This window comes from Mytilinidion resinicola (genome assembly GCF_010093595.1).
Source record: "Mytilinidion resinicola strain CBS 304.34 unplaced genomic scaffold BDZ99scaffold_9, whole genome shotgun sequence".
Taxonomy (NCBI): Eukaryota; Fungi; Ascomycota; class Dothideomycetes; order Mytilinidiales; family Mytilinidiaceae; genus Mytilinidion; species Mytilinidion resinicola.
This window is the reverse complement of record NW_022985445.1, coordinates 731,162-748,871: the sequence shown is the minus strand read 5'-3', so window position 1 is coordinate 748,871 and position 17,710 is coordinate 731,162. Positions and strand designations below refer to the sequence as shown.

At 54.0% G+C, this 17,710-nt stretch overlaps 4 protein-coding genes across 4 annotated transcripts; 2 read left to right on the top strand and 2 right to left on the bottom strand.

The window, feature by feature from the left end:
- Positions 1-2,770: 2,770 nt before the first annotated feature.
- On the bottom strand, positions 2,771-5,144 carry BDZ99DRAFT_304375 (uncharacterized protein). The gene is made up of 4 exons (XM_033714215.1): positions 4,432-5,144; positions 3,987-4,302; positions 3,724-3,939; positions 2,771-3,674 (listed from the first exon to the last, which is right to left on the bottom strand). The coding sequence occupies exons 1-4, from the start codon at positions 4,822-4,824 to the stop codon at positions 3,208-3,210; spliced, it is 1,392 nt and encodes a 463-aa protein (XP_033577068.1). The 5' UTR covers positions 4,825-5,144; the 3' UTR covers positions 2,771-3,207.
- Positions 4,785-5,671, top strand: BDZ99DRAFT_570725 (uncharacterized protein). The gene is made up of 2 exons (XM_033728022.1): positions 4,785-5,278; positions 5,334-5,671. Exons 1-2 carry the CDS (start codon positions 4,902-4,904, stop codon positions 5,539-5,541), a joined length of 585 nt encoding a protein of 194 aa, XP_033577067.1. The 5' UTR covers positions 4,785-4,901; the 3' UTR covers positions 5,542-5,671.
- A 3,452-nt stretch (positions 5,672-9,123) lies between these two features.
- Positions 9,124-11,585, top strand: BDZ99DRAFT_386681 (Dbl homology domain-containing protein; the record flags this gene model as incomplete). The annotated part of the gene is made up of 4 exons (XM_033715486.1): positions 9,124-10,273; positions 10,332-10,950; positions 11,035-11,413; positions 11,463-11,585. The coding sequence occupies 4 exons, from the start codon at positions 9,124-9,126 to the stop codon at positions 11,583-11,585; spliced, it is 2,271 nt and encodes a 756-aa protein (XP_033577066.1).
- A 1,837-nt stretch (positions 11,586-13,422) lies between these two features.
- Positions 13,423-17,264, bottom strand: BDZ99DRAFT_304343 (uncharacterized protein). The gene is made up of 2 exons (XM_033714214.1): positions 15,113-17,264; positions 13,423-14,953 (listed from the first exon to the last, which is right to left on the bottom strand). Exons 1-2 carry the CDS (start codon positions 17,091-17,093, stop codon positions 13,473-13,475), a joined length of 3,462 nt encoding a protein of 1,153 aa, XP_033577065.1. The 5' UTR covers positions 17,094-17,264; the 3' UTR covers positions 13,423-13,472.
- Between the last annotated feature and the right edge of the window lie 446 nt (positions 17,265-17,710).

Genomic DNA, 17,710 nt, shown 5'->3' with positions numbered 1-17,710 from the left:
GCTCGCAAGTTCGTCTCACGCCCGTTGCCAAATCCACTGGGCAATTTCGGGAAGACCTGCCCCTGGACTACTCTAGGGCCTGTGCTAGCTAACGGCCAGGGAGGCGGCGCGATTGGCGGCGCAACGGCGGGACTAGACGATTGCGACGAGGATTTTCAGAGAAGCAGCACGATGGAGGATGTGTACGTGGCGGTATGGAGGGCAATTGGGAGGGTGCGAGGGAGTATAGGGCAAAGGGGGTTCCCCACGGCGGTTCTGGGAGCTCTCGACGTTCGAGGTGCACCGCCCTGAAACCGGATGGTTGGAGTGGCTGGCCGCCTCCGCCTTTCGCCTTCCTGCATCACGAACCAAGACAAACTGCAAGCAAATCGAGCCAGTGGAGGAGCCTGTTACTATCTAAGTGCCCGACTATCTTGGTGGCCGGTCAGCATCGCCAGTCGTCCGTGGAGAGCCGGCTGGAGCTTGTTCCCAGCTTGGCCGTCATGCAGCTGTCATCCAACATCATGATTCTGCATCCTTCATGCAGGCCTAGTGGCTGCCGCCAGCAGCTGCAGCTCCGCGCGGGAGGCCGGTAAGACGGCAGCCAGGCTGCGGTCCAGCCACCGCAGCAGCTCGCGATGCTGCGTCTGTCGTTTGAGGAACACTGCGCGGAACGCAGTGCAGCAGAGCCTGCCCGTGCCCGTAAGATTGCTGCGTTTGAGACGGCGAGGAGCAGCCAAGGGAGCAAGCCACACTTACCACTGGACCTGCCGTCTGCCGACCGCACACCGCCGCTGATGCGTGGTCGTGACGCGCCTGGACGGCCTCTGAAGCAGGACTGCGGCCAAGGCGACGAGGTGGTCGACGGTTTCTGCGCCGAACACCCATCCAGTTAGCGGGGGGGCGGCGGTGGCTGGATCGACAGCGACCGCAGCGCCTGAAGCGTCACGACTCCAGGCCGGATGGAGAGCACTTACTGATAAGAAGGCGCGCATTCGGCCCTCTCGACGTGGCCAGCTGTCGCGTGTATTCAGCACACCTCACCGCTGCTTCCAGGAAGCTCTGGTACACGTTGGCCAGCACCGTGTCGAGCGTGTTGAAGCCCGTGTCCAGGAACATGGCGTGCAGCTGGATTTTGAATGCGCTATGCCCGGGTCAGCACTATTAGCGAGAACCACCATCGGAGGCAGTAGAACGAGTGGAGGGGCAGCCTGTGCGCGTGGCAGGCAGTGATCGCCAGCAATATCTGGTGTGTGGCGGGATCCCCAGACGGGGAGCGCAGCAGCATCCTCCAGGGGGAGACCTCCCAGGGTTTAGATGATGGGAGCAAGGAGTGCTGCTACGTATCACCCAGTGGTTGGACCACATCGCTCAGTTGCCACTCGCCAATTTCCTCGCGTCCGGAGCACTTTATTGACTTACTTTAATGCTTTGCGGTGGAATGTCTGCCCTGGCATCTTGGTCATGTCCACTGTCAGCGAATCGCCCATGTCTGTCTATCATTAGTGCTGTGTTTAGCCGCCAAGGACATGGAGACTTGCTTCCTTTGCCTTCCCTATTCCTCTTCACGTCCAGGGTGCCTGTGTCGATAAGTATCCCGCAGAATGGGAAGTTGATGCCTGAGTCGGGCTTTGGTATCTTGTGGCTAGGGTTGAGGACGATGTCAAAATTGGCCAATGACTTCTCAGCCTTGACCACAACTCCATATTCAGGGTGGCCTTGGTGCATGATTCTCATGAACTGCTCGGCATGTTCTTGTTGTACGGTGACGAGCAGAAAGTCATCAAGCAGTCGCACAAGGAGGCTGTCCTCGTTGAGGAAGCTCAGCAGATCTCGCTCGAGTTCCGCATAGAAGAAATTACATAATAGACTCGAAAGCACCGAGCCTTGCGGGATACCATTCTTCTGCCGGTAGAACTTCTTGCCTATCTTGACAAGGTTGTGCTCAACGTGCTGCTGAAGAAGTCGCATCATATCGTCTTTAGTTTCAAGTCGTCGCACTGCCTGGTCGACGAAGACTGTGTTCGCTTTCGTGCCAACATATCTGTCGTGCAGAAGCTTCTCGAACGACGTGAGCTCGCCTGCTGCCCTTCCATGCGGGACGTATCTCGTAATAGGAGCAGGGTCTGAGTACGATCCCTCCAAGCTCTGCAGACGCCCTAAAGGGGCCATCTCGGCATGGCGCCCAGTCTGATATTCGTCGAGAGAAAGAAGACTATCAGCCATAGTGACCAGTCGCCGCTGCGGTATCGTGTCGAAACAAGACTCGACATCAACCTTTGCAAAGTACAGCTTAGACTGCGACAGACCCCGTTCTCGCAACGATGATTGAAACGCGGCAAGCTTAGGAAACATATCTCCAACCGAGAAAAGAGAACTTCCAAGTTTTTCCGGTTGATGAGACTGCACTGATAAGCGTCGGTGAGTTGATGAGGATTTATCTGACTTACTTTTTCGTAGTTCAGGACGTTGAAGACGGGAGTCATGACGGAATTGATGCTCTGTCCTAGTACCATCGTCCCGCCTCGCATTTTTTGTTGCTTTCTCCTCAAGTTCGTAATGAGCCGCACTCCGGTCTTTTTGGGTAGCAAGCGAATCTTGCTAAAACCGATGGGCCTCGATGACAATACCTTCGTCGCACGCTCAGTTGACAGCTCTTCAAACATTTTCAGTTTCAAGTTCGTCAAAGACGGTTCGCTGAGCATTCGCCATACGTCGTGTCGAAAGTAGAAGAGGCGGTTTTTGTGGGCGTTGGATTCAGTCACGTGAAAGTTCGATCTGATAAGAGGGATCAGGAACGAGTCAAACACGTAGTAGATGAACTCTAAAAAGACTTCTTGTCGTTTTAGTGAATCGGACCTAGACAATTTTTCATTAGATAGCTGGCCTAGTGATTTAAGCCATGCAGCGTCAGTAATCTAGCAACTAATCAGTGTGAAATATTTATATAACGATCATCGGAAGAATACCTGGAGCCCCTGAGTCACCTGGTGCAAGGTAAGACTCTCAAACTTCCTTAGCTGAATAAACTGATCCACAGACTTCATGATCATTCGTCTGTTGTGGTCGCCACCCCAAAAGCCATTGGGCACAACATTCGATATCGTTGCGCGACAGAATGCTGAGACATGGGCTGCTGGACACGCTAGGTCCGTAAAGCACGTTTCCTCGACTTGCCGGTGAGCAAGATGGGGTAGGTTGACTTCCCTATCGCATTGCGCTGTATCTTCAGCCAAGTCCCTGCTCAAACCAGGCTGAAGTGGGTTGTTTCTCCATTCCGGCTTCGGGGATAAATCGAGACCCTATACCAGTCAAATTTAGCCTCAGTTGGGAATCCGGTATATTTACCTCGACCGGGCAATAGTGGCGCAGTAGCTCCGAATATGAGCATTTCTGATTCAGCTTCCGGAGTTTATTGACCAGGGTTGTCGCTTCACCCCTTAGTCTTTTTGGCACATGCGACTTGAAGCCTTCTATGCTAGCATCTGCGCTCTTGTGCTTCAACGACTCACGGTAAAACTGCTGCTGGATTTCTTTTTCGCGGAGGGTGTAGTCCTTGAATGGTAAAGCTGTGTCTCGGTAATCTACCGTTGACGTGAACACGTTATGCAGTCCGAATTGACGCGGGAATATATATCTCATTATCTGTATCGTCTGCTGAGGGTCATTTCTGTCCGAGAAACGGTTCAGAACATCTATTCAATTAGTAAAACTAAGCAATTGCGGCCTTGCAGGAAACCTTACGAATGTGACGCATGCCAAAGCGCACTCCACCCTTAGCATTGAGCGCCGCTCTCGCATACAGCATCCGACTACGGACGAATTTGATGGAGGCTGGCGTTCTAGCTTCGAGTTTTGGAAGTGGACCGCGTATCGGCAAAAGCTTGGGATCCTTCGCAGCAATAGTGTGTGGACCTGTTTTTGATGCTCGATTCGGTTTCAGCTCTGACACCGGAAAGCCTGGCCACATTAGAAAGCTCAATTGAAGTCACACCATGGCAACTAACCACTGATCTGGACGTAGTTTCCGTTCTGGCCTTGGAGCGGACGAAAGATGCCGCAGTCTAGAAGGAGGTCTATCATGATACGATCTCCTCCCTGTCCAAGGTGAGAGTGCAGCTTGCACCAAAGTGGCCCTTTGACGGTGTCCACATAGGTGTTGGGGGCATGAGACAGAATGCCTGGTATGCCGGGAGCAGCTCCGAGTGCGAGGCCATTCTGGCCCTGGACGGATGCACGCTGGAACGCATAGCAGAGCAGATGAGGTGGCCGATGGGAGGAGGGGTGTCTCTTGAAAAGCAGCCATATCACGAAGTCGACAGTCTTGCATTTGTCAGTATGCAGGAGGTTGGACGGCAGAAGCGAGACAGCACGCTTGTTTCGGAATTGCTATCAATCTTGCTTCATGTACGAGGACGATATGTAGAAGACCAATGAAAGAGAAAAGCATACCTCTGGCTGCAGAAAGTGGCCGGGATTGGAGCTGAGGAACAAGGTGGACTCGGGCAGCTGCTGCGAGAAGCTCTCCATGTCCCGAGCAAGTGCATCTTTGTCGGCTTCAGACTGGTCAGCCTTGGGGAGGCCGATCAGGGTCGTGTCAAGGAGAAGTCCTAGTGCTGCATCTTCCCCAGGGCTCGCAGTGGCGTCTGGGGACAGCCCCAGCTGCTCTATGCGGCGACGACGCTTCTTGGACGACGCAGGCAGCCATGACAGCAGGTACTGGCGCAGGGTATGCAATTGAGGGTAGAGGCGCTGTAGCACGGGGTGGACGACGCTCTGAGGTGTGGCGAGGGCAGATTGGCTCGAGGGCGCGGGACTCGCGACGGGCTGGCGTTTTCTCTTCATGCTGCCGGGCGTGCTGCTGCCGGGGGCGCTGTCCCGAGAATGTCGATGTCACTGTCGCGAGGTGCTGCTGGACGACGATGCTCAATGCAGCCACTGCTGCAAATCGCCAGGGCGGACAGGGAGCTCAGCAACCGGGAACCTGGGCCACCCAGTCTCGCCGCCACAAGGCCCCGAAAGCCGCCAACGTTGTACCGGTGGGCAGCCGTGTGGGTGGCAGGTGGCGCGCCGGGGTGGGTGTTGGAAGAAGCCGCGAGCGCAGGTCGAGCTGGCGGAGTCGGGCTCGTGGTGTTGAGGGGAGCTTCTTTGTCGTCGAGCAGTATATCACAGCTAATAGCAAAACCACACCTGGCGTCTCATCTCAGATTGCTGCCCTGATCCAGCGCCATGTTTACGCCTGCCAGGCCTGCCCGTCCGCTCCACGCGTGCTCGCCGGAGCGCTGCCGCTGGCCCCGCTGTAAGCCAATAATTGCCAGGGCAGCCCACAACGGCTCGCTGATCGCCTCGTGAAGGGCCTCTGCTATCCGCATCACGACCTTCCCGTCGGACTCGCAGTCTCCCACGCCTCTCCCACTCTCCTCCACCCCCCTCCCCGCCTCTTCACCTAGCCACCCATTCATCCCGTCGTCGCCCAGACGCCCTCGCCCCAGCCTCACTCCTGCGCCCCCTGGCCGCCATTTCGAAACGCCGCGCCTGGCATCAAACCTGCTCGCGGCCTGACCGCATACCCTCCCCCATTGGCCCATGCATCGCGCTCTTCACGACGTCTCTCTGCGCTGGCGATTGGCACCCCCGGTCTCTTCTCTTCATTCTGCGTGTCCAGGAGCTCAGAGCGCCCTCTGTCCGCGCTGGCTGATTGGTGCCGCATCCCGTGCCAGACTCCTTCGTTGCCTTGATTCGCGCTCGACCGATCCACAGCGAGGACGGGACCCTACCATGCGAGTATGCCCATGATCAGTGACCATTATGGAGGGGCCTGAAGAGCACTCATATCACAACTATGCCTACACCGGCGGTGTGGCTGACTGGCTCAACTCTACCTCCCCCGAAGCACACGTCAATGGTTCCGTGACCGACGACCCCACGGAGCACGACGCGGATGCCTTCTATCGATCCTATAATCCCCCTTCTGCCAGCCTGCAACGACCGCCACACCGTCCGGATATTGTCGTCGAGGGGGGCCCCAACATGACCACCACCTCCCGCCAGCGCCAGACCCCCATCAACGGCGCCTCCCAGGCCACCGCAAAGCCCTCGCCGGCCTCGCGCACTGCTCAGCGCGCCGGAGTGCGCTCTGCCTCCAGCCCAGTGTCCTCGTCGCTGTCTACTGCAAAGTCGAATCCCGCGCTGCCGACCTCGACCCGCCCGCCCGTCAGGAGCCTCGTGCAAAAGTTCGACTCCTCCGCAAATTCAAGTCCAACCGCCTCTCCCTCCTCGACAACCCGACCCCGACCGCCTCGGACAGCCGCACCCTCGAAATCTTCGTCCTCGATACCACAGTCCACCTCCACATCTTCACCTGCCCGACCGGGCAAGGAGCACGCATACGGGTCATATAAATTCAACAATCTCAAGCCGAGAGAGCGGCCTCAGCCTGCCCCTGCTTCTCCTGCGGCGGCAAGAAGAGCAAACGGTACCCGCCAGAGTGTGGGCTCACAATCGTCGGGCGCGAGGGGAGGACTCTCGGGGGCCGCAAGCACGCAAAACCTCCAGTCGAGTCGGCAGCCCTTCTTCGGCGAGGTTGTTGAAGGGCAGGATGGATTGCTAGGTCCAGGCTATGGCATCGCCAATTTTGACAATCGGCGTCGAGGTTCTGATTCCGGAGTGTTCCCGACCAACCCTACTGCTGGCCATTCGAGGAGCCAGTCCAACGTCGAGGCCTCGTTTCAAACACCCCAAGGAGCGAGTCTCGACGTTCTGTCTCCAGACAGGACAGCTTCTGCTGGGGGGCACCGCCGTTCTCGAAGCGATATCCAATTATCACCAACGGTAGGACAGTACAACCACTCGCTAGACCTGGCTAGTTTTTCACCGACTTCACCACATTCACCCCGCATGACCGACTTGAATGCGGCGAGGAGGACCTCCCCGCCCTCCAGAATTCCTGTCTCAACGACACGGCGAACTAGCGTCACGTCAGACTCTGGCTCGTCCATCCAATCTAACTCCCGCGCTGGATCATCGCTAGACCACACACTAGGGATAGAAGCAAGATCTCGGGGCAGATATCACCCTGGGAAGGAGAACGTACCTCAGAAAAACACCAAGACGCCGCCTCCGCTCACCTTAACGTCTAAGAGGTACGGCGGGCCGACAGCAAACAAACCTGCGAACGGAGGCAACCTCCTAAAAGCAGTCATCCACGCGCCGCCACAACCCACTTCACCACGACTTAGACACTCCCGCGACAGGCAACCCGTCTCCATGGCAACCACGTCTGCGTCGAGGGCGCGAAGCACTGGCAGACATGCCGCCGCAGCTCGCGATCAGCCGTCCGACAAGCCCAAAGCTAGGAACAATATCGCAATTGGAGGTCTCAAGGTCTCGGATAGGCGAGCTCTCATAGAGAAGGCATCGAAGGAAAACTTGAAGGGTGCGGGGTCGAAAGAGGTTCTAACAGGTAAAAGGGTTGGGAAGCTAGTTGGTCGTACACAACCCGTACCACGGAACGACGAGGACCAGAGCTCGGGGGATTCCCCTACCGCTGAGCATGGTACGGATGCGCAACCCTCCGATGGCCACCTCACAGAGCCCCAAATCCTAACCCTTGACACTTCGGGTCTCCCATCTGCGAATAGCAGCGAGCCTATGACTGCGGACACTGAGTTTGAACAAGATGAATCGCCAGTTCTGGGAATGCCTGGTGGGTTTGCCATGACTCCGCCTCTAGAGCAGGCCAGCTACCAGCCTCTGCAACAACCCGAGGAACATCACGTCATCGAGACCTCTCATACGTCGCCACGAGAAGATGATATTATACTTTCGCCCCAGACATTTAAGCAGTTGGACGAAGGACGCGGAATGCTCCTGAGTGAGGTTATGAAGATGCGGGAGCAGAGTCCTGTTAGCGCGGCACCCACGGACTTCGACAATCCTTCGGAGATCGATGATAGCGAATCCATACAAATCATGCTTCGTGACACCCCGACATTGACTCAAAATCGACATCAGTGGCCTACGTCCTCGTCGGCGTCGCATCGCGTCAGCATGGGTTCACACGTCTGGCGGGCAGAGCATCTTGATCCTTCAGGCGCTATATCATACCTGGACGAAGAGGAGGAATCTCCCATCGATCCATTTGATGCGCGCTCATCTCTTCGGCCAGAAGACTCTGTAAGCGTCGTCTTCAGAGGTAATCGCGAAGACCGTACTCCAGAATGGACTCCTACTATGCCATCCATGCCCGAGAACGGACACTTGACTCTGGACAGCGAAGCCTACAGCACCATCAATCGAGTGCTAGAGCACTACCACAGCTCGAATCTTGTCACACCCGAAATGGCCCACAACTTTCAGCAACAAGTCCGGGCTGTGTCTCCTGCTTTGGCACAACACAAGGACTGGGACAATCAGGAAGCGACGGAGACATATCTTGCACGCATGCTGAGCGATGCGAACGTGATACAGCCGCTGAAACAGGCGAAGCCAGTGCCACATACACCGGAAGTAGACGATAATCGTGCCCTCGATTTCAACGATCTGATGGCTTCTCCGGAAGGCGATTACACAGGAACGGCTATAATCTACACACAGCCTCAGCGGTATTCTCGAGATTCTGCCCATGATGAGGCAGAGCTGGAAGAGCAAAAAGACCACCATTATAGACCAACCCCGCCACCGAAAGACTGGAGATATTCACCTGCACCCGATGGTGTTCACACACCGACGGTGAATTTACATGACCAAATGGAGGAGAACACTCCTCGAATGGCTCGGTACGACCAACCTCAGCTACCCGAGATTCAAGGTGCAGGTGAAGGGCTAGGGCTAGCGATCAACGTTCCCCAGCGGTCTACGCCTTCACCTCATAAACCATTATTAAGGCCACCACTACCCCAAGCGTTCCCGCCTGCCGAGATGGGCCCTCCATCTCGTGATATGGATCAAGCAATGCGGTCGCCTCCTTCACCGAGTGTCTATAGTCGGAATCCTCCGTCTAGTATCTTCCCTTCCGCCCCTCCTCCGCTTCCCAACTTCACGTCCAGAGACCAAGCCGGCAACCAATACCAAGCGAATATGGAAGAATCACCATTACCTCCACATGCACCACCGAGTGTCCCGGCATCAGAATCATCACCGAAGATGGCACCCGCTGAGGAGAACGATGCGCTGTCGAAGAGGTTGAAGGAACGGAGGAACCGGATCAAGGAAATCCTAGACACCGAGTCAATTTTTCTTCAGGACATGATGGTCGTCGAAGACATCTATAAGGCGACATCAACATCGATCGATTCCGTCAGCAACGAAGACCGCAAGGTCTTGTTCGGAAATTCTGCCGACATCGTGAATTTCTCGAGGACTTTCCTCGATGCCCTGAAGCCAGCCGCAGCGCCCATATACACCTTACCGAAATCCAACCGTTGGAACTTCAAGCGTGGAAGCTTCTCGACTTCTAATAGCACTAATACAGAACAATCAACCTCTCTCGAGCCACCGAAAAATGACCAAGATAGGATGACCACTATTGGAGCCATCTTTGGGAGGAACATGGCAAGCTTGGAGAAGGTGTTCGGAGACTACCTCAAAAATCTTGACTTTGCAAATCAGCGACTCGTGGCGTTACAAGACAAACCCAAGGTCAAGGTCTGGCTTGAGGAGTGTCACAACTATGCCAGCGATATCACGCAAGCTTGGTCTCTGGACTCGCTATTAGTTAAGCCCCTCCAGAGAATCACCCGATATCCACTCTTGTTGGATAGTTTGATTGCAACCACACCAGCAGATCATCCCGATCATGCTGATCTCGTGTCTGCGAAGAAGGAACTCCTCGCTGCGTCTGTGCGCATCAACGAGAACAAGAAGCGAGCCGAGCTTTTGGATCAGTTCGCCAATCGAAAGCGAAAAGAATCCGACGGACGAATACCTACAGGATTGTCCAAGGCTTTCGGGCGAAGAACCGATAAGCTGAAGGTATCGGTTGGCCTCACGGAGCACGTGGAAGATACAGAGTATGATGCCATCGCCCAGAAGTTTGGCGGGCATTTCTTCCAGCTACAGATTGTGATGAGAGATGTCGAGAAGTATATGGACGACGTCCAGACCTTCGTCGACCAGTGCAACTCTCAAGTCGCGGCTCTCATCGAGTTTCTCGATGTGGATCAGACTGGCCAGATGCGGCCATCGCGAGACATGCGCGTGTTGGCGGACGACTACACAGAGATTGAGAGCAAATGGCGAAAGTATGGGCAAACCATGCTGGAGCTGACGACAATTGCACTCCCGGAACACGTAGGTCTCGACTCAAACATTCGAAACCTTCGAAGCCCATCAGCTAACCCCCTTTCAGAAAGCTGCTATTCGCAAGAGCGTGATAGACCCAATTATGACTCTATGGAAACTCCACGATCAGCCACAAAAGCTTATGCAAAAGCGCAAGAAGCGTCTCCCCGAATATGCTAAGTACAAGCAAATGAAGGACCGAGGAGAGAAGATGGACAAGAAAACTCAGGAAAATGGAACAGTATTTGAGGAGCTCAATCAGGGACTGAAGGACGACCTCCCGAGGCTATACGCTTTGACGAAGAAGTTGATTGAGCGCTGCCTACTCAGCTTGATCAATATCCAGATCACCTGGCAATCGACGTTTGAGAGGAAGCTTCAGCCAATGCTCGAGACGCCGCCAGAGCGAACCGACGTCTTCTCGGACGACATGCAAACATATAGCCAACGGTTTGTTAGTGATTACGACATCATCCACTCGCGGATTCAGGCTTTGAGCTCCTGCAACAAGACTTTGATGGCGGAGATCACTAACTTCCTTTCTCCAGCTCAGACTTTCGTCACAGATGACGCGTCATCATTCAAGAAGCCTTCAACGTACTCGAGTGGGAAGCGGACCCAGTCTCTCAGCAGCGACGTATCGACACCCGACATCTCTCAGCGTCATAGCGGAAACTTCACCGGCTGGCAGTCATATGAGCACACACCACCCTTGGATGGTCAACATCAGCCCTTATCAATGGGAAGGATGCGAGCTGGATCCGCCATTTCTAGTAGGGGCCCATCAACCCCACGCTCTGCCCAAGCCACCACACCCGCCATTTCCAACTTCCCGCAGCGGCCATCGACGGGCGCTGGGAGATCAGTGACAGATTCAACCGTAAACTTCCCGCGACTGAGCTTGGAGATGGAACAACGAAACAACTCGGGTTCTGGCCCCGGCTTCCTCACGCCCTCATATTCCTCACGTACCTCCGGTGTTTTCTCTTCCGCCTTGCCGATGTCCGACTCTCCGACTGTAATGCGTAGTCAAAGCCCAGAACCACAAGAGGAACATCATGTCTTGTTCCTGGCAGCAAGTTTGTTTGAGTTCAACATTGCACATGACCGCCAAGAAGCAGGGTTTCCCTATCTCGTCTATGTTCCTGGAGAGGTAAGTCTACTCACTCCGCCACTTGTCATGTTACTAATCTACGTCACAGATCTTCGATGTTGTCGCTCTCAAAGGCGAGCTATGGCTCGCTAGAAACCAAGACGACATGAATCGCACCATTGGCTGGATTTGGGAAAAGCACTTCGCACGCATCCTTCCCGATGAGGGGTAAGCACTGTATTACACCGTCCTCTGTTTCGTCTGGCCTCCAAAAAGCACGAATTTCCTTTGAACCGAAACGACCTGACGGCTTCTCTCGTCTTGTCCCACACGTCTGGAGTCTTTGAGAAGGGCAATTTTCTTTTGTCCTTTTTGCCCGCTGTGGATTTTAGAAGCGCGGCGTTTTCGGTGAGTGTGAGTGGTGTACGAAAAATCTCCTTTCCTACGCCTCCTCCTAGAAAAGCCCTGTGCGAACTCACGATGGCGATCGATGGCGCATACCCTTGGCATGAGAGGATTTAACTTGGGGACATTAGGGTCTCTTTAGAAGGGGTCTTTTGCTCGGTCGGTCGGGATGGGTTTTTTGCATTGTGGTTGCTGTTTTGCTGCGCCCACACCCTTGTTGGTTTCTTTTAGGGTTCTTCTTCTCCTCCTCGGACTCTGTTTCTGACATTTTGGGTTGTGGATTGGGTTGGGTTGGGTTTCCTGGATTGGGGGGGGATGGATTTGCTTCGGTTGTATCATATTCTCCTCCTTTTTTGCATTTCTTTTTGCGGGCCGGGCATTTGGTACCTTTCTTGGATAATGCTTCTACCTGAGAGAAACTAGCTATAATGCAAGTGTGGATTCATCGAATTGTTTCGCGCGGTGGATGTCAGATATCCTTTTGACTGGGGAGTGGTATGCTAGTGGGAGGACTTCTAACGGTGATGTTGAGTGAGCAAAAGCGGAGTTTCAGATGAAACAAGACAAGGTGTGTAGCCAAAAGCTGTTGTATTGATGATGGTGAGGAAGTTACCTATTGAGCGGAAGGAGGAAAGATATACAGGAAGCTGCCGAGTAAGCGGCTAGGTAGACGCCAAGGGGCCGACACCTCCATTACTCCCATTACTCCCGTTACTCCCATTACTCCCATACCCCTTGTTCCTATCCACCCCTAATGCGTTCCACAAGTCCAAAAAAGTGCCACCGAACGCCTGTAACCAGGCCGATACCTCCCCTTTGACAACATAGACCGCTCATACTTCAACCATACCAGCCAAACTCCACCTCCCCTTCCCTCATCGGGCTCATGGTCATCCACTCCCTGGCCATCACCAAGTGTGCTAGTCACAACATATTAAACGAAACGCGAAGGAGCTGAAATCGTCACTCTGGCTACCATAAGTGCCCTAATAGGGGCCTCAGACGACGCCGTCAACTAGCTCTGATGTATCATATTAGGTATACGGCAAGCGTGGCGTGACAGTAAGTCAACAACTAGCTCTAGGTGTGGTGATCACGTCACGAAGCAGTTGAGGACCGACGTGTAGATTTATCACGGCACTGTATTTGATTCGATTCGATCTCAATGTACGCTTCAGCGCCGCTGAGAAGCTTGACGCCTCCATGTAATCCCGCCGTCCGACAAGTCCGCGAGGTATCTCTAGCGACGGCTCCTGCCAATAGCACTCCCGTCTTAGACAAGCGTGCGCTGAAAAAGAAAGACACGAAGCATTAGGGACGTCGATCTAGGACGTGAGACGCTCGAATGGCTGAAACAACTGACAATCGACAACTGATGACAGAAACGACGAGAGAGGTATGTACACGGGACCGCTCACAACGGTTTACCCCAATCACCCTCCCTCCTCCACAATATGTACCAACCCCACACTGGCCTAGTCCTATCAACGTAACAACTGCAGCCTCCCCTATCGAGACTGCAACAAATCATCCACCAATCCCAGCTCGCGGATACCAGAATTCACAGCCAGAGAGCTGCCGGGCCGCTTCAATCCTAAACCACAACGCACAATAAGCCTATCACATCTGTCGACCCCACACCCGCAAACAAAGCCGTGCGAAGTGTAGTCGCAAAGGTCGCAGCGAACCGTCCGTTCACCGCCTAGCATCCAAGTCACCGATTCAACAGCCCAAACCTCCGAAACAACCCCGGCTTCGGCGGCGGCGCTTTCCCGTCTTCGCTCGCACTGCTCTCACTACTACTATCGCTGCTGCTCTCATCCAAACTGCTCTCATCCCCTCTCTCAGTTTTCCCACCGCCCTTTTTGATCCGATTCAGGCTCGACGTCGCGAGGTTGAACGGTTTCGGTTCTGGTTTGGGGGTGGAGCGGACGCGGGATAACTGCTCGGTGATGCTGGGGAAGCTCTGGGCGGAGACGCGGCTGCGGTCGGGTGGGCGGGGGATTGGCGTTGGCGCGGAGAGTTTGGGGGGCGGTTGGGAGGCGCGTTGGGGTGGGACGGGGGGGTTCGGGGTTGAAGCGGAACTTTCTCTGAGCGAGGGTGGGAGAGTTTTGGGCGGTGGGAGGGGGATCTTGGAGGTTGAGACAAGAGCCGGGCGTGTCGTGGGCACGGTCCTGGATGGCGAGCCGAGCTCTTGTGAGGATGAGGATGCTAGGTCGGTTTTCGTGGTACCGCCCGGTCGTGAAGGGACGGGCGTGGATTCGTCACTCGCTTCGTCGTCGCTGGATGATGCACTGGATGAAGAGCTAGAGCTCTTACTTGTTTCCCTGGGCTGGGCGGGTATCTCTGGGGGAGAGGAGGGAGGAACCGAGTCTGCGTCTTTCATTTCCACATCTTCGTCTGCGAGGGCTAGGGTTCCGGGCTTGATAACCTTTGCGGGCTCTTCATCGTCAGAGCTCTCTTCATCGGACTCGTCGTCGACGTCACTAGAAGAGGCCTCGGAGGAGGTTTGGGACACGAATTGAGCTGGTTTCCGGGCAGGTTGCGGGGATGCTTGTGCGGGCTTTGCGGGCTTTTCCTCCTCTTCCGCTTCAGACAAGTCCCAGTTTTCTGCGCCGTCCGTCCTGGGTTTGGCGGCCAAGGGCTTAGTGGCCTCCTCCTCTTCTACTTCGGGTTCAGAGTCAGAATCAGACTCGGAGTCAGACTCAGACTCAGATTCAGACTCGTCCGACTCTTGTGCGCCAGCTGTCGTCGGCTTGTTTTTCCCGGGTGCTTCAGGTGGTGTCTGTACCGGTGTCTTCACATTATCCAATGCGTCTGTTTCGGACTCGTAGCTCATTTCAGTTGCAGCAGGTGAAGTTGCTTGAGACGGCTCTAGCTCAGCCGTATGTGGTCTGCTTGTGTTCTCTGTCTCGACGACCTGCTGAGGCTTTTCTAGTACTGTTGGCTCAACGATATTCAACTCCGAATTGGGCTCGTCGGACATGAGCACCGTGATTGGTTTTGTTGCTTCAGGCTCTTTTTGTTCAGCCAACTCAGATAACTTCCTTGTCTCAGCAGCTTGGATCTCATGCGCAATCTGCAGCTCTTCGGAAGATTGCTTTCGGGAAGGGCTTAGATGGCTAGATTCTTGCTCTGCGTCTTGAGGAGGAGACGTTTTCTTTTTAGGTGGTCTACCCCTTCGTTTTGGAGTCACTGTGTCTGAGTTAGCGTGAGCTTGCACCATATCTTGGCCATTTCGTGAGGGTTGGAGAAGTCTAGCAAAATGCACTAGTTTGGGTGAGGGGATAGGAGTGATTCTGAGGCGTGTAGTAGGCTTGATGGTTTGGCTTGAGAAAGGAAGAAGCATCCCACCTCGGGCTAGTTCCGGAGAACGTGACTTTGACTTCTTACTCTCGATCGCTTGTAATAAGCTGTTTTGACTACTAGCCTTCGTCTCTATCGCCGATGATTTCGGTTCAGGTGTTGGGACAGTAGAATTTGACATGTTGTCCATCGTCTCTTTATTAGTAGTTGGTGCGACAATTGCTTCATCACTAGGAGTCGCTGGTGCAAGCCTTGTTTCGGCAGTTAAAGAGCCAGACTTCTGCCTCGCAAGGATTCTTTCTCGCTGCGCTTGAACATCGGGAACAGAGACAGCAGGAATAGCAACGTGCAAAAATTTTCGTCGCAAGGTACCAGGTTCTTGCGATGAAGTCCTTCTAAGATTAGAGACACTAAGAGTAATATCCTTGTCGGCCTTTGAAGCTCTCGAGGGTGTAGTTCCTAGTGGCTGTTCTTGCGACGACATGCCATTAGCTAGTCGACGTACGGGAGTGATCAAAGGTTGGCCTTTTACGGAAGCCTTTTTCAGTATTCCTAGAGCACTCGCTACTCTAGGAGTAGGATCTTTCGGCTCCTCCAAGATTTCAATGTCCTTCTGGAATGACACAGATCGTCTAGCAGAGCTTTGGAAAGAGGAAACCGACCTCGATGGTGCACTCTCATCTCGCTTTGCTGGAGATATGATGGAAGTCCCTTGGTCGAGCTTTTCCAAAGATTGAAGAACGCCTTCTCGAGTTGAAGCTGATGGCGTGGCAGTTGACGCAGACGGGTTGGGAGATTGATTGTCTGACTGAGATGCCTCTCGCTCGTTGAGGTCGTCGCGCAGGTCCTTTTTGCTCCCCAATGTCTTTGATGGCCCCGCCTTGGTATTATGCAGGTTGACTCGATTAAGTGACTCACTTGTTTCGATAGCCAGCTGCTCGGACTCGCGCCTCGAAGCTAGTGGGCTTGATTTTGCAACAAACCCCTTGTCCTGCATCTGTGACATCTTCTTGTTGTTCGCCACAGCGGAGGAAGCTCTGACAGTCTTGCTGAGCTCGTTGGTGGAACCACGTGCCAATTCAGGGGAAGACTCAACTAGCTTTCCCTTGCCTTTGTCGCGTGGAAAGGGAATAGTAGTTTGCCGATTTGGTATAGGGGTAATCGGCGTGACTGATCTTGAAAGAGCTTGTGACAGTGTGAATGACAACGCACTACTGTTTAAACATGGCCCCAGCCCATTTTTCGTACAGTAATTGCATGGTTCTGTTCCGTCGCATTCTTGGTTCCGTGCGTGGCAAGTATCGCAAGACTTGCGCGCAGGTTGCATGACGCCGTAGTTTATCAATCTCACAGATGAAGGGGTAGCTTGACTGCGGATATCACCCTCTTGCGATGATCGAAAGGAGATTTCTCTTGACAGACTGCGCTCTGCATCCTTCTCTCTTTTCGTGTGGTCATTAAGCCTCTTCTCTGCCTCATTGACTTCCTTCCACGAAGTTATAGAGGCCTGTCGCCTTTTCTCGCCCTCCTGTTTCTCTTTCAGCTTAGCTATCCTGTTCTCGGCCATATCCTTCCGCTTCTGAGCTGTTGACGTCTTTCCACCTTCTGATTGTTTGCCATGTGGAGTCATCAAGTTGTAAGAAGTCTTTGAGGGTTTCTTTAGAGTTGATGCCTTTCCCGGGGTATTTTGCCCGTTCGTGGCCAATGGCGAACTCTCTACTGTCTGTTCCGCAGTTGGCGCCCGTCTCTGGGTTTCAGGAGAGTTTTGGCTACTATCCGTACTTCGTCGTCGTTGCTTTTCTTCCACAGCACTGACTAGGTTGGACACTGATATTGATGGTCCAGTACGCGACTTCTGAGGAGTACGAATTTCTTGGCCTTCAGCTACTGGATCTCTTCTCTGGGTATTATACTTTGGTGTAGGCTTTGCAGTGCCATTATCACCCAGTGCTGTTGAACGTGGTTTGGACTTTGAAGTCTGCTTAGAAGTAGTGCTTGAAGTGCGGGAAGCATGTCCATATTTGGTCATGGGCTTCTTACTTACCCCAAACAGTCTTTCTTCGTCTGGAGAGAGGATTCGGTCATAAACACCCACGCTGTCCAAACGCGCACGATTCGAGACAAGCAATGGAGCTTGCTCAAGGGCTTCAGAGGTGGAGGCGTGCGACCCGTATGGGTTGGATGGAAGTCGAGGTGCATATTGATGCTGAGAATCATTATGATGTCCCTGGCTCCCGGAATCCATCTCATGCATCACTTCTTCACCCCCATCCATAATATCAAGGTCTTCAATCTCGTCATGAATCAGAGTTGAACCCCCGGTATGCATTTTTAGGCGAGCCTGCTGTTCGGATCTGGGTGGGGCGCTCCTCAAAAGCGATGCTGGAAGGGACGGCTTCAAGAACCGACTCTGCGGAGTTTCAGTCCCAATTCCATTTACTCTCGGGAAGGAATTCACGAGGTGTTCCATAGTAGACCCTGGAATCGACTGTTGAGATAGGGTGTCAGGTTGCGGGGATTGGCCCTTCGAAGGCTTCTGAACGAAATGATTTCCATGGTCTGCGAAGTCAACTTGGGAGTCCTGAATAACGAAGTCTGAAGAAACTGAGCGCGACCTTCTTCCCTCAGTTGGGTGGTGGCGATTTT